This window comes from Trichomycterus rosablanca, chromosome 13 (genome assembly GCF_030014385.1).
Source record: "Trichomycterus rosablanca isolate fTriRos1 chromosome 13, fTriRos1.hap1, whole genome shotgun sequence".
NCBI lineage: Eukaryota > Metazoa > Chordata > Actinopteri > Siluriformes > Trichomycteridae > Trichomycterus > Trichomycterus rosablanca.
The window spans coordinates 21,956,940-21,973,267 of NC_086000.1; the positions used below are offsets into that span (position 1 = coordinate 21,956,940).

Below are 16,328 nucleotides of genomic sequence, written 5' to 3' on the forward strand. Positions count from 1 at the left end.
CCACAGCACCCATTTCCACTGTCTATTGCTCCTTACAAGTTTAGCTTGTGCCCTGAGAACTTGGTGGTGTTTCTACAGAGAATTGACTTATGGATTTTTCCTACCATAATAGAGTTTCAGGTTGCATTTCTTGATGCTGTGGTGGACTGTGTTAAGTGACAATGGATTTCTGAGGTATTCCTGGGCCAATTTGCTAAATTATCACAGTAGCAAACAGTTTCTCATGCAGTTCTGTCTGATGGCTTGAAGGGCCCGCACATTTAACAGTGGTCACAGACTAAGATTTTTCCATCTTTCCTAAATCTTTTCACAATATTACATACAACAAATGGATGCGACTAAAATGATTTGCAACCTTGTTCTCTTTAAACTGATTGACAGGTTACACACAAATCTCTATGCTGCGACCCATCTTTGCTTGCAAAAACTAAGCCTTCAGTGGATCTTCTTTTTATATCATGCTACCCTCACCTGTTACCAAATTCACCTGCTTATTGTGTAAATGTTTTAAAACAGTGGAAAAACTTTTTACTCTTTTTTATACATCCCAATCTTTATAAGTGTGTTGCAGGCTTCAGATTCGAAACCAGTTGGTCAGCCAAAACATTAAAAGTCAATTATTCGTACTTTTATAAGTTAAACAAATGAACGAGTAACATGTTATTGTTTTTATTGCATTTTACAAACTGTCCCTACTTTTCTGGGGCTTGTAGTATTTCAGGTATTTTGTCTATCACCTTTATACAGTATTAGTGGCATTTTTAGTCCATTTGTTGCAGAGTGGTTGCTTTATTTTACATGATTAGTTGTTTTGGTGACAAATCACTTTGGTGCCTTACAAAAAGGAATGTTTTGGCACAAATAGAGTGTTTTAAGTATTCAGTTCAATATCTGATTGGGTTTAGAGGCTTTGCACTCAACAGTTTAGAAACTACAATAAAAGGTATAATAGAATTCATAGCCAGCTACAGCTCTCTCAGATACTACTGTCAGACGTTACAGCTTAACTTGCCCAATATGTTTCTTGCCTTTTTTACTCCAATAGCATTTTTATTCTTGCATCCCTTGCTTATTCTGTAGAAACTGAATTTATATGCTCACTTCTTTTCTGGAACATGGAAAATGCTTGGTAAGCTCTGACTCAGCAGTTACCTTTTCTCATTGTTTCTATTTCCTCTGGCAAAAACTTTGTTTTGCAATATGGTGTAGCCAAAAATAATGTTTTTCAGTATCTACTAAAGTGAAGTTAATTTACGTGCTATGTTGCATCTAGTGGTGAGCACAGTATCAAGCAAACTACTCTGGAAAGAAAGAAAGAAAGAAAGAAAGAAAGAAAGAAAGAAAGAAAGAAAGAAAGAAAGAAAGAAAGAAAGAAAGAAAGAAAGAAAGAAAGAAAGAAAGAAAGAAAGAAAGAAAGAAAGAAAGAAAGAAAGAAAGAAAGAAAGAAAGAAAGAAAGAAAGAAAGAAAGAAAGAAAGAAAGAAAGAAAGAATATCTATATCAACAACAAGCAATGGTCCATTTTCTGCCTCTTTTATTGCATATTTGTTATGATTTCACGGTAAGCTAAGTGGCTAAGCTACTGTTATTGCTGCTAAAAGATGGTTGCTGGCTCAAGCCCAATCACTGCCAGATTGCCACTGTTGGGCCCTTAACCTTCAATAGTTTGGATAATATTTGGTCACAATTGTAAGTCGCTTTGTATAAAAGCATCCGCTAAATGCAGTAAATGTAATGAGCAGCTGCAGTTCTACTTATGCATGTTTATTCAAGCAAGGTTTTAGCAGATTTGTTTTCTAAATGGTTGCCTACTTGATGTTGTACTATAGTAGGTACATGTTTACTGAAGAATCTGCTAAATGCTTCAAATGTAAATGTAAAAAAAGTATTCATGTTACCAAATGAAATGCTCATCCACTTAAAAACCGGCTTTTTTGTCAAACTGTTTTAAATCAGACACTCAGATCAGATTTTTTGGGCATGAAGTGCTCGTTTCAGGATATTTCAGTGTCTCTACTAGGTTCAAATACAGACCCGACTGAGAAACGAGCAACTCAGATCGGAATGACTTGAAAACCAAATTTGAGATTAATAATGTAGAATAATTGCTGTTACAGGTTTCCTTAATTTGGAGAGAATCACTCTAGAGCTTCATTACTCTTTTCTGACTGATATACTTGAGGAGTTTCCAAATATTATTGCATAGTGTTTCTGTGGAAACATTAAGGTAACTGCCTAACTTTGTTGGTAAGGTTTGCAGTGCTAAATGGTTTTATTTCAAAGCTCTGGTTCTTTTTATTATGTTATAACCAATTAAATTTTCCCAACTGCATAATTCAGTAATGAGGTGGGCAGTTACTTTTTTTATACAAGTGATTTGCATGTGGAATCATTTTATTTGGAAAGGGAAAAGGACTTCTTTCTTGCAGGCATTGATGTAAAGGCTGCAGGCTAACATGCCATACGTTGCACACTTTGGCCAGTTCATTCTGTCACAGCATGAACAGCGGGGCTCTTGTAATTACTGGGTAGAACAAAAAAGCTGTTCGGCTTTTTCCTTCCCAACATAGGTGCAGAGATATTTTGATCTACAAGCTATGCTAATTAACAACAGTGACAAAGGTTTTATCATTTATAACTTCTTATTCTATTTGTGTCTTTACTGCAGCATAAACCTCCTTTCGAGATCAATGATCTTTTTGAGGACATCAAGGATGGGGTGAAACTGCTGGGTCTGCTGGAGGTGCTGTCTGGGCAGAGATTAGTAAGTGTTAATACCTCATGATAGTTAATCTCTGTCGTCTCTACAGTTCTACCGGTTATCTGTCTGGATCATTTTATTTAATGCTTTTTGAAAGCTGCTGGATTTAGTGAGGAATCAAATTTCCTTCTATGAATAGAAAACCTCAATCCTTCTCTCCACAGCCATGCGAACAGGGTCGGCAGCTAAAAAGAATCCATTGGGTGTCCAATATCGGCACTGCACTTAAGTTCTTGGAAGGCAGGAGGGTAAGAAAATGTTCACACTAAACCTTGTGTCTGTCCAAATATATTAACCCAATAGAATACATTTGTTCGTGTTGCAGTTCTTTTGCTATACATTGCTTTACATTCAGTTTAGTACCAAAATATCTTCATCCACAGATGTTATATTATATGTAGGGCACTACTAAATTCACGGGAAAATGTGCTTAATTTCACGAACCTTGTTTTTCAAAAATCACAGATTTCACGGATTTTAAAAGAAAAGTGCTACATTTCACGGCAGTCATAAATTGAACGATAGAATAAATGGAAGCTACAATACACAGTCCTGCCCACCTTAATAGTTGAATGTAAACCTAAACCTAAAACAGCTCGTCTCAAACACGAACTCAAACTCAGTTACCTGAGTAGTGTTGTTAGCTGCTTTAGACTTCGACATCTTGGACATTTTGACTAACCGATTGCTTAATTGCTATATGTGTTTACATATTGAGTGCATTTTGTCCCTTTGGGGATTCCATAATCAATGAAAAATTTTTAAATTGCTAAACACAAACCTTACATTTTGAATTTCACTGCATAATACATGTAAAAAAAGGCTCCTTTGAATTAGGTAGGTCCTTAATTATATGCTATTAACTTTTGCTGTTTTAGGTAAATATGGAAAAAATAATACACATATCTTTAATGAAAAAGTAAACCAGTTTAAATCATCAGTATAAAGACTAAAATAGTCCATTTCAAATGTTAGTCAGTTACAATGATTACTAAACAGTGGTTAATGAATAACAAGCAACTGTTTAAACAGGATAATGTTCTATTTTAAGTAACATATTTAAAAATAATAATAAATCAATTTATTCATTTATTCATTCATTCATTCATTTATTCATTCATCTTCATGTTTTACCACTTCTTTATTCTGGTCAGGGTTGCTGCAGGTCAGACAATGCAGTGCAATGACGTGCAAAAACAAACAAAATAACACTTAGTCAATATCCACATTGTCCAGTGTCCAGTAGTGTCTTAATTTGCCATTTCTCCTGCCATGCCTTCTCTCAGTCTGTGTACAGAGGATCTCCGGTCAGTACACCCTGGAGCTGCATCCTACTGTCTGCTTATGGTTGTTTGCTCATGCTTATCTGTTTTTTAGGAAATTTCGGTTGTCAAATGTACCTACACTGCACTTAAGTTTCATTGGTTTGCTGTTTAATTTTACTTTACAGAAATCAGACAGGCATAAAAATAAGAACATTATGAGGGAATTAGTTATTTTTTAATTTTGGAATTTGGTTAAAAAACAATGATGGTGCTTGTTTGGATGAGCAATGTTTGAATTTTGGATCTGGCTTAGTGATCTGGCTTAGTAAAGTAGAACGAATGGGCTATTTTTTTTTTTTCTGCCTGGCTTGCTTTTGCTGACAAAAATGACAGGGATTTTGACGGTTTGTACCTTAAGTTCCTTTATAAAAAGGGGTTTATGTTAAGTTTATATAACTAAAAAATTCTATATTTTTTTTCACAGATCAAACTAGTAAATATTAATGCAACTGACATTGCTGATGGAAGACCATCTATAGTGTTGGGCTTAATATGGACCATTATTCTCTATTTCCAGGTGATCTATAAGATACATGATAATTTTAAATAGTCAATTGTCTTTTCACTGGAAATGTGTTGATAATTTCTTGTACCTTTTGCAGATTGAAGAGTTGACCAGTAACCTTCCAGCCTTGCAGGCCCTGTCCAACAGCGCATCCTCTGTAGACAGCATGGCTAATTCTAAAACAGACAGTCCACCAATGAAACGAAAAGTCACAACTAAGTTCCAGGGTGGTGCCAAGAAAGCCCTACTACGATGGGTGCAGTCCACAGCCACCAGGTATGTCATGCTTTCTCCAGATTACATTGGCTTTGACTGTAAAAATGTACAGTAATAACATATTTTTTTTGTGTGTGTGTGTAAAAAGTCGCCTTGGGATTGAGGTGAAAGACTTTGGTCCTAGCTGGCGCAGTGGTGTGGCCTTCAACTCTGTCATATATGCAATTCGCCCAGACCTGGTGGATATGGAGCTTGTGAGGAGAAGAAGCAACCATGAGAATCTGGAGGAAGCCTTTACTTTGGCAGAACATGAGCTGGGAATCCCACGCCTTCTAGACCCTGAAGGTGCCATAGCTTTCTTTGTGCTCATTCCATTCCAAGATTTATAAGATTCATATATTTATATTTATATACATGTTGCCTCATTACAAGCAAATAACAATATTCAATATTTTATATAAGGTAATGGTACTTTAGGAGCAAAGACTAGTGCTAGTCTGATAAAATTACTGAATCTGTGAAAGGCTAAATATACTGTATGGCCAAATGTGGATGCCTGACCATTAGCTTGTTGGGCAACCCATCAGAAAACTATGGACATTAATATGGAACCTCAATGCATTTGGGAGAAATTTGAAAAATGTATGTTGGAATTTGTGGTCATGCCATCAAAAGAGCATTCGTGAGGTCAGGTACTGAAGGCCTGGAGCCTGAAGGCCTGAGTTGGTACTTTATGTCAAACTTATCACATCATGCCTTTGTGCTGGAACAGGTAAGGTCATTTATTAAACTGTTGTCACAATGTTGGAAGAATATGATTTTTTAAATAAGAAATATGTTTTATTTTTTATACTGGACATATATTATGTGTGTTAGCAATGGGTGTGGCTGAAACATCTAAACTCAGTAATTAGGAGATGTGTACATATAGGTACTGAAACATCTAAACTCAGTAATTAGGAGAGGTGTACATATAGGTACTGAAACACCTAAACTCAGTAATTAGGAGATGTGTACATATAGGTACTGAAACATCTAAACTCAGTAATTAGGAGATGTGTACATATAGGTACTGAAACATCTAAACTCAGTAATTAGGAGAGGTGTACATATAGGTACTGAAACACCTAAACTCAGTAATTAGGAGAGGTGTACATATAGGTACTGAAACATCTAAACTCAGTAATTAGGAGAGGTGTACATATAGGTACTGAAACATCTAAACTCAGTAATTAGGAGATGTGTACATATAGGTACTGAAACACCTAAACTCAGTAATTAGGAGAGGTGTACATATAGGTACTGAAACACCTAAACTCAGTAATTAGGAGATGTGTACATATAGGTACTGAAACATCTAAACTCAGTAATTAGGAGAGGTGTACATATAGGTACTGAAACACCTAAACTCAGTAATTAGGAGAGGTGTACATATAGGTACTGAAACATCTAAACTCAGTAATTAGGAGAGGTGTACATATAGGTACTGAAACATCTAAACTCAGTAATTAGGAGAGGTGTACATATAGGTACTGAAACATCTAAACTCAGTAATTAGGAGAGGTGTACATATAGGTACTGAAACATCTAAACTCAGTAATTAGGAGAGGTGTACATATAGGTACTGAAACATCTAAACTCAGTAATTAGGAGAGGTGTACATATAGGTACTGAAACATCTAAACTCAGTAATTAGGAGAGGTGTACATATAGGTACTGAAACATCTAAACTCAGTAATTAGGAGATGTGTACATATAGGTACTGAAACATCTAAACTCAGTAATTAGGAGATGTGTACATATAGGTACTGAAACATCTAAACTCAGTAATTAGGAGATGTGTACATATAGGTACTGAAACATCTAAACTCAGTAATTAGGAGATGTGTACATATAGGTACTGAAACATCTAAACTCAGTAATTAGGAGATGTGTACATATAGGTACTGAAACATCTAAACTCAGTAATTAGGAGATGTGTACATATAGGTACTGAAACATCTAAACTCAGTAATTAGGAGATGTGTACATATAGGTACTGAAACATCTAAACTCAGTAATTAGGAGATGTGTACATATAGGTACTGAAACATCTAAACTCAGTAATTAGGAGATGTGTACATATAGGTACTGAAACACCTAAACTCAGTAATTAGGAGAGGTGTACATATAGGTACTGAAACATCTAAACTCAGTAATTAGGAGATGTGTACATATAGGTACTGAAACATCTAAACTCAGTAATTAGGAGATGTGTACATATAGGTACTGAAACATCTAAACTCAGTAATTAGGAGATGTGTACATATAGGTACTGAAACACCTAAACTCAGTAATTAGGAGAGGTGTACATATAGGTACTGAAACATCTAAACTCAGTAATTAGGAGATGTGTACATATAGGTACTGAAACATCTAAACTCAGTAATTAGGAGAGGTGTACATATAGGTACTGAAACATCTAAACTCAGTAATTAGGAGATGTGTACATATAGGTACTGAAACATCTAAACTCAGTAATTAGGAGATGTGTACATATAGGTACTGAAACACCTAAACTCAGTAATTAGGAGATGTGTACATATAGGTACTGAAACATCTAAACTCAGTAATTAGGAGATGTGTACATATAGGTACTGAAACATCTAAACTCAGTAATTAGGAGATGTGTACATATAGGTACTGAAACACCTAAACTCAGTAATTAGGAGAGGTGTTCATATACCTATTTATTTTAATAACTCTTGCCTTTAAAACTGTTACATTTCCTGTTTTTATTTATTACATTGTTTGGCTTTATTTACATGACAGTATAATATTGATAGGTTTGGTATAGGAAATCTAATACGATTGGATTTAAGCCATTTTTGGGTAGTGTATTAGGTAAATATTATTAATATAATATGTCTTTAATTTCTGTTTTTGCAGATGTTGATGTGGATAAGCCTGATGAGAAGTCCATTATGACCTATGTGGCTCAGTTCCTTAAGCACTATCCTGACACCCACCAATCAGAGACGGATGGACAGCAGGACGAGGTTTGCTTTATTGCACCAAATGTCAACTACTTGCTTGCTCACTAGCTGAAATAATGCTACTGCTTGCTGTTATTTATTCGTCTCACTCTTATGCTTGTCCACTATATAGTCTAGCCAGTCACAGTGAACATTGCAGGCCTGATCCCACTCTTTATAATGCCATGCTTCATATGCTCACTCAGTTTCTTTGTCATGTGTCATGTGCATTTGTAGCGCCTTCCTCGTTCCATTCCAACTTTTGCCCTGTCTATGCCCACACTGCAGGTAAGTGCTGAGGTCACCCCATGTCTGCATGCACCTTACTTTTTTGTGTAGGCAGTGTTTGTAGTGGGCTCTATCTGCATTTTCTTTCTTCTCCCTTGCACTTACCCTCTCTCTCTCTCTTCCTGCTAACATCTTGATGTCTTGTGTTTGCATCTCTTTGTGTGTCTTGCCTCCCTGGACAGTATGAGCCTCATGATATTGAGCTAATTCTTGAGGTATGTGTGGGTTCCTGTTTCGGGCGCCTTTTTGGTTAGTGCTTTAGTAACTTTTCTCCAAGCAATTTTTCAACTAATCAGGGTAGTACACCATTGGTTAGTGTGATGTTGGTTGAGGTTGTCTTGTGGCTAATACAAAGACAATAAAGAAGATAAGTATATATGCTTGTGTGTATGTCCAGAGGGAGGAAAGAAAGATTCTGCGGGAGTGGAAGGCCTGGCTGGATCAGCTGGAGCGAGATATACTTCGTGCACAGGGAGCGGAAGGCAGCCTTCCCGAGAAATATCAGGTACCATAGCTAGGAGTACTTTTTTTTGTTTTGTTAGCGCGTCCAATTGCCCGATTGCGTCATGCTTCCTTTTCACTAATGCCGGCCCCACTCCGATTGAGGAAAACGAAGCTAACCCACACCCCCTCCAGCACGTGGGCTGCAGCCATATGCATTTGGTCACCTACCCCAGACGGGATCAGCTGCAGACCAGCTCTGTGTACGGAGAGACACACCCTGATCTCCCCATCAGTTAGCCAGCAGAGGTCGTAGTTGCATCAGTCATGAGAGAGTCCCTATCCGGCTCAATACCCTACCCCTATTTGAACAATGGGCCAATTGTTGTTCATGTGGTTGCTCAGCCCAGCTGGCAGGCAGAACTGAGACTCGATATGATGTATTCGAGATCCAAGCTCTGGTGTGCTAGCGTGTGTTTTTACCGCTGCGCCACCTGAGCGGCTGCTGGCTGGTATTTAATATATAATTTTTGCTCTCTGTTAAAAAAATGCTTCCAGCATGAAAAAAAATTACTGTAAAATCATGCTTGAAGAGAACATCAGCTAAGCTAACAGTTTTTAAACTGGAAAGTCTTAAAATTATTAATGTTATAGTAGTCATAATAACATAATATTAATAATAACTATTACTTTTAACTATAAAACTAAAATATTTGAGCGCCCAGGTGGCGCAGGGGGATATTTCGCTTGCACACCAGCGCCGAGAATCTGAACTCCTCGGATCGAAACTTGGCGTTGCCACCGGTCAGCAAGGCGTGAGCAGCAATGTACCCACCTCGACTGCAACCAGGGATCCCCCAACAGCGGAAGACAAATTGACTATGCTAAATTAGGAGAAAATGGGAGGAAATGCATAAATAAAATAGGAAAACCTAAAATATTTAAAAGAATATACGAAATAAAAAAAAACTTTGCTAGCCTATTTTACTAATCACTTAGCCATCTGTTAAATGTCCTGTCACTCAGTCAACAGCATGCATCTCACAACCTAACCTTTATTATCAGCGTGTAATAGTTGTACTTTTGAATCTGAATGGTTTGTGTATGAATGTGTATTTATAAATTAAGGAACAGAATTTCACAATTAGAACTTTAAGTGAATATTTAATGTTAAAATCTTTTTTCCTGCACATATGGTACAGATAAAGATTATGTTAAAAATGCTTTAAGTCTTTAGATTTAAACTCACATAAATTACAGAAAACATAATCTACTTAATAACTCTGTTTTGTTTCCTAGGCCTTTAAGAACTTCCGTGTGCAGTATGAGATGAGAAAGAAGCAAATCGAGACTTTGCTGCAGCCTGTGCATAAGGATGGTAAACTGTCTGTAGACCAGGCAGTGGTGAAGCAGTCCTGGGAGCAAGTATCAGTTCGGGTACACACTTCACATTATCTTATCACTGTTAATTTGTTTTAAGGATGCACAAGCACTACTTGATGCTGTACTGTTGCTTGAGGCTGAATGTGCGAGCTGTCAGTGGCTGTTGGAGTGTGAAGTGGAGCAAAGGCTTTTTTTATTTAGATGTGGTAAATGGTGAGGGAGCAGATACACAATGAGGGTTTTATTCAGATGAACACAGAGCCTTCCTGAATGCACCCTGCCCATCTGCCAGCAGAACAGACTCAGTTGAAGAACACTTGTAATCTGGCAGGGGTTATAGGATGCTGTAATAAAACCGTACTTGTCATTTTATGCTGTCACTCTTGTTTTTGTAGCTTCTCGACTGGCATATCCATCTGGATAAATCCTTGCCAGGTTCCTTGGGAGTGATTGGAGCCTGGCTGCATCGGGCTGAGATGGCTCTTAGAGAAGAGATTCCCATTCAGCAAGCCCATGAAGAAACGGCCAACATTATCCACAGGAAGTTGGAGCAGCAGAAGGTATGTTTGCTGAAAATGTTTAACCCCGTAGTTATCTATATATATCTGGGAATGCTTTCCAAGCTTTTTCTTTTACTGCTTTTAACTCAAGAACATTATACGATTAAGAAATGATTCACTCGACAATATATGTATAAAGAAGAAAAATGATATTGTTACTGTGCTTGCATACTACATAGTTCAATATTCTATGATTTAGAATGCAGCATCAATCTAGCAGTTTGAAGCAGGAGGATGTCGCACACTATAGTACCCACTATACCACTATAGTACCCACTATAAAGATCCCAAAGATTGGCAAGTTGGTTCATTATACCTGCTGACATCTTGCTGATATCTCAAAGATGCTGTTGACTGCCGGGTGTCTACACAGGCAAAGTTGGCTATGTTTGGAGGGGTCTGGGGTAGCCTAAGCCCTGCAAAGGATTGCCACTCTGTCCAGGGTATTCCACCCTTACGTCCAGTGTTTCCAAGTGAAACTGTACATTCCATAGCTATGAGGGGTGTTTGGGTGGTTCAGTGACCTGTTTTGCTAGCCCACCACTGCTGAGATCTGGGTTCAAATTTCAGAGGTGCTATTAGCCAGCCAGGCATCTACACAGACATGCATGGCTATGTTTGAAGCCCCACGATGGATTGGCATTCTGAAGGAACTTTCCATAACCCAGACCAGGATAAAGCGGGCAATAAAAATGTAATGAAAATAAATTGTACTTTTAACCAAAGATCAAGAAACAAATACCATGGGGGATTTTAGAATATATAACAATTATTATTTGTTAGTGGAGTTCTGTTAATGTTATAAAAACTGTTTAATTAATTATTACTTTTTAATTATAATACCACCTCGTTATTGAACAATTTCACTATACACAGAGACAACACTGAAAGATAACCTTGTGAATCATGCAGGTTTTCTGACATTACATTCCAATTACAATACAGAATACATGTTAGAATTTGTATTTTTTTAGGAGGTGCTGATGAATTTGGAAAGCCACAGACAGACATTTCAGCAGATTCACAGGGACAGATCAGTAAAAGGTGTCCCTGTTCCATCCGAACAGCTTCAAGACATGGCAGAAAGGTCAGATCTACTTTTCTGCAGCATACTTCAACTCTAAGCTCTATAAAACTGACAATGCAAGCTGTAGTTCAGTAGAAATGTATTAAACTTCTATTTCCCACAGATTTAATTACGTGTCCACCTCATCTCATGTCCACCTGATTAAAATGGAATTCTGGGAAATAAAGTATCGTCTTATGGCATTTCTCATCCTGGCTGAGTCCAAGCTTAAGTCTTGGATTATTAAATATGGTCGAAGAGACTCTGTGGAGCTACTTCTGCAGAACTACATTGTGAGTCCAACATTTTGCTGTTTCTGAATAGAAATAAGGGACCACTGATCAGTTGTGATGGATCATCACTAAACCTCTTCTCTCCACAGGCATTTATCGAGGGTCACAAGTTCTTCGAGCAGTATGAAACTACTTTTCAGACTCTTAAACACACTGCAGATATCTACATTAAATCTGATAGCTCAGGTAAAATACATTTCTTTGCTTCCAGATAAGTCTGTAGTCATTTGTTCATTTGTAGTAGTTTTTGTCATCCTCTAATCTTGGTTTCAGACACAGCAAGTGTTAAACAGTGAATTGACCACTCACAATTTCTAATAATTATGTTTATCATAGTACAGGTTTATTTAATTGTTTAGATACTTAATTAAATAGGAAGATCCCATTTAGGGTTTATGTATTAGAGGCTAATTGTCCATCTCACATTCTAGGAAGGATCTACGGGAGAGGTATGTTTAGAAACATTTAGACATTTGCTGCTAGATTTCTCTAGATTTCTAGACATTACAGTTACCTGTCTATGGTTGTACACTGTTATTTAATGGAAAAGTCCACCCTAAAACACACTTAAATTATGGGCATTTCTAGTTAATCTGTATTTACATAATTCATGTGAGAAGTTGAATGTTGTGTGTTCATGTTACATCACAGAAGGACATGGCCCATTTACAGATTTTTAATAAGAGAAAAATTCAAGCATAAATGATTAATGTCACATTTACTGTTACCTCTTAAAACAAAACGATCTTATTTTTTTTTACCATTTTCAGTGTGGGTAACATAGTGGCAAGCGAATGTTAGAGATTGCAATGCAGCTGTGCAATACAGCTGAGGTTAAATATTGGGGTGATTAATTTAGCTGGTTATTAAGCTAGAGTGTTGTTAATAGGTGGCATAGTAGTAAATTGCGTTAGCCCACTAGCACTGCGATCCAGGGTTTGAATCCCCAGCGCTGTAATCGGCTGGTGATTGGCTATATCTGGGGGGGGTTGGCCGAGGCCCTGCGATTGATCAGCATTGACCACAATAAAACAGTGGTAAAATATGAAAATAAAAGTAAATTAAAATATACATCTTCAGCAGACGCCTTTATCCAAAGCGACTTACAGTACAGTTATAGTCTGAGCAATTGAGGGTTAAGGGCCTTGCTCAAGGGCCCAACAGCAGCAACCTGGCAGTGGTGGGGCTTGAACCAGCGACCCTCCGATCACTGCTCCAGTACCTTAACCACTAGGCTACAGCTGACCATATACAAACATGTGAAAAAACATTTACACCAAAAATGAAATTATGTGTTTTATATTGAAATAAATCCTGAGTGCAATCAAATGTCACACATCACACAATCATTATTAAATAAAAATAGATCCAGGTGGATTTTTCCTTTCACACCTAAAACCCAATGCTACTAATACAGCTTCACTATATATATGAATTGTTTTCATGCTAACTACTACTGCCAACTCACCATGATGTAGCTCTAATTTCCCATTATTTTCTAATACATATTTTGCATGATGTCTTCTGAGATTTGTTTGTTGTTTTCACTCTTTCTTTATTTTTAGTGTTTATTTTGGAATTTTTTTATTGTGTAAAAATACTCATTAGGTGTTGTGTGGTTTCAGCGGAGGAATGTGAGGGAATGAATAAGTTTCTGAGTGACACAACGGCTCAGTGGAGGAACCTGTCAGTGGAGGTGCGCAGTGTACGGAGCATGCTAGAGGAGGTCATCTCCAACTGGGAGAAATACAGCAGCACAGTGGCCAGCCTGCAGGCCTGGCTGGAGGACGCAGAACAAATGCTCAGCCGATCAGAGAATGACAAGCGTGTAAGTGGAAAATGTGGGCTACATGTGGCTACACTTACTAAATAAACAGATTTGGCATTTTGCAAGTAAATAAGTTTAAATGGCAATTTAGAATTTCAGAAAAATTTTAAGCTTTATTTTAAGCTTTACTGTATACAGTTTTTTTTTTTTAAATAATAAGTGTTTTAGTAAAAATTTCACTGTATGAAACCTTTGATGAGTTTGGGTTGTCATGTGTTTTGCAGGAATTTTTTCGGAACCTTCCACACTGGATACAGCAGCACCTGGAAATGAACGATGCAGGGAACTTCTTAATTGAGACTTGTGATGAAACTGTGTCTAGAGACCTGAAACAGCAGGTGCTCCTTCTCAATGGCAGGTGGAGGGAGCTGTTTGTTCAAGTCAAACATGTATGTGCAATGTAACCTTTTATTTACCATTTAATTTGTGTAATTTAATGAGAAAATTCACTTTGGATCACAGTGCAGTTTGGATATCATTTTGCAAATGAGATTAAACCCAAAATTTGACTCCTTATGCAGTATGCAAGAGCAGATGAAGTCGACAAACTGAGAAAAGAATATGAAGACGGTCTCCTAGCTTTAAAGATTTTTGTTGATTCATCTAATGAGAGGATGAATATTCCAGTCCAAGTTTCCTTCTTGAATATGAGGACATTTCTTCAAGATGTTGAGGTAAGAGCAATTAAATATCAGTGCGTTCAGTAAAAGCTTCTTACAAACATTTAACTTGTCTTGTATTAAATCATGACCACAGGATATCAAAAACAAAATGCCTGTGATGGAGGCAGTTTTTAAGACAGCCACACGCAATGCCCAGCAGCTAACCAAAGACACTTCTCAGGAAGAGGTCACACACATGCTGGCCTCGATGGCAACCATCAAAGAGGAGCTTAGCAAGGTGCTTTTTTCTTCAGCCTTTAATGGTGTCACTTTAACATTTTTAATTCTCATTATTATGACTTAAATTGTCTTTCTGGTTTTTAGGTAAGGGAGCAGGTATTACCTTTGCTAAGGGATTCCCAGGTCTTGCTGCCTCCTTTAGAAGAGATGGAAAAGAACATCACTGGGTTCTACCAGTCTCTGGAAAAGGCCAGCCGCATCACCAGCGCTCGCGACTCTGAAACACCAGGAGATTTAAAACAGAAGTATCAGGTGAGTGAGGTCATAGGTCAGATCTGTTAAGAAAATTAATGACAAATTACTTGCAAAAGCTACTAAAGCAGTGCATGTGTAACAATGTAAAATGACTTGTGAATTTTGCAAGCTGATTGACTAACAGGGTCTTTGGAGGCTTGTGTCTTTCAAATAGGAAAAAGAACACATCTAGTCTTTTTTGCAAATACAATTTGGGGTGCACATAGGAGTGCACAATACAGCCTTGGGTTACTGCAAATTCATTTTATGCAACACATTCAGTATGATTTGCCATGTGTTGAAGTTATTAAATTAATATTTCTAAAGGGCAAGTACTAACCTGATGCGCAGATTTTACAATGCAGTTAGCGGCAAAAAGTTCAGGTGTTTCAGCCACACTATTGGGAAGGCCCTATCATGTTCTGGGATCATAGTGATGAAATGTCCAAGGACATGGTTTAATAACTTTGGTGTGAAGAAACTTGGTCATTCCAAACACCTTTGGAATGACTTGGAGCGTTGATCGCAAGACAGGCCTTCATCCTCCAACATAAGCGCCTGATCTCCCAAATGCTCTTTTTACTCTATAGGCTCAAATTCACACAGACTCATTCCATAATGACCTTTTTAGTGACGAGCTCAAAGACAGATTTAAACATACTTTTGGCCATATAGTGTATTTCAGATTTTGGATTAAGACATCAAGTATGGGTATTTCTTATTGTCAAAGTTTGTAATAGAATTTTGCATATCCCACATCCCTCTTGGATTTAATATGTTTTATCTTTAATCCAGTTTTTTTTTTTTAAGTATTTAGTATTTATTAAAAGCATATAACACAAGCACTGTTTGGTCTATTCTGTTCCCAGTATCGAAATAATATAATCATTTAATATATACTATACTATACTATACTATACTACACTACACTACACTACACTACACTACACTACACTACACTACACTACACTACACTACACTACACTACACTACACTACACTACACTACACTACACTACACTACAATATAATATAATATAATATAATATAATTTAAATAATTGTCCAATGTTTTTGCAGTGTTTTTGCTGGATTCTTATGGTTCTTGTTTCCTTTGATATCTAGCTCACCAGGCTTGTCAAAATTATTATTACTTGGAATTTAATTATTAAATAATTCAATACACCAGAGCCTGAGTTTTATGTTTTATTTGTACTGTTTCTCATTTTCTTTCTTTTGCTTTTTCTGGCTTTTTGTACAGGAGCTAACAACATACCAGCAAAGCTGTAGGAAATGTCTAACTGTAATAGATAAGAACTATCAGATCATAATAAACACCTTGGAAAGCAGTAAGACTTTAAAACATTTGGACAAATCTCTACTACAAAAGAGAATAGCAGAACTGCAGGCTTCCTTACAGGTGAGCACTGTCTTTTTTAAAATAAAGATTCAAAAATACAGAGTCAGTTTGAAAGTTATAATTTCTGAACTTTTAATATATAGATAAAATTTTCC

The 16,328-nt window shown here is 37.0% G+C and overlaps 1 protein-coding gene across 18 annotated transcripts in view; it reads left to right on the forward strand.

Annotated features, from left to right (window-relative positions):
• Positions 1–16,328, forward strand: part of syne1b (spectrin repeat containing, nuclear envelope 1b) — a 100,668-nt gene that overhangs the window by 20,148 nt on the left and 64,192 nt on the right. For 11 of the 18 annotated variants that reach the window (XM_063006904.1, XM_063006905.1, XM_063006902.1 and 8 more), the window contains 20 exons: positions 2,668–2,763; positions 2,925–3,008; positions 4,510–4,602; positions 4,688–4,866; positions 4,955–5,151; positions 7,735–7,844; positions 8,291–8,323; positions 8,506–8,613; positions 9,849–9,986; positions 10,328–10,492; positions 11,467–11,579; positions 11,683–11,851; positions 11,941–12,037; positions 12,283–12,300; positions 13,477–13,679; positions 13,904–14,068; positions 14,201–14,353; positions 14,436–14,579; positions 14,666–14,833; positions 16,075–16,233. In XM_063006904.1, the coding sequence (XP_062862974.1) occupies positions 2,668–2,763; positions 2,925–3,008; positions 4,510–4,602; positions 4,688–4,866; positions 4,955–5,151; positions 7,735–7,844; positions 8,291–8,323; positions 8,506–8,613; positions 9,849–9,986; positions 10,328–10,492; positions 11,467–11,579; positions 11,683–11,851; positions 11,941–12,037; positions 12,283–12,300; positions 13,477–13,679; positions 13,904–14,068; positions 14,201–14,353; positions 14,436–14,579; positions 14,666–14,833; positions 16,075–16,233 (2,592 nt within the window). Of the gene's footprint in view, positions 1–1,436; positions 1,561–2,667; positions 2,764–2,924; positions 3,009–4,509; positions 4,603–4,687; positions 4,867–4,954; positions 5,152–7,734; positions 7,845–8,290; positions 8,324–8,505; positions 8,614–9,848; positions 9,987–10,327; positions 10,493–11,466; positions 11,580–11,682; positions 11,852–11,940; positions 12,038–12,282; positions 12,301–13,476; positions 13,680–13,903; positions 14,069–14,200; positions 14,354–14,435; positions 14,580–14,665; positions 14,834–16,074; positions 16,234–16,328 lie in introns of those variants that run through there. The other 7 variants (XM_063006906.1, XM_063006909.1, XM_063006918.1 and 4 more) reach the window with 3 other exon arrangements.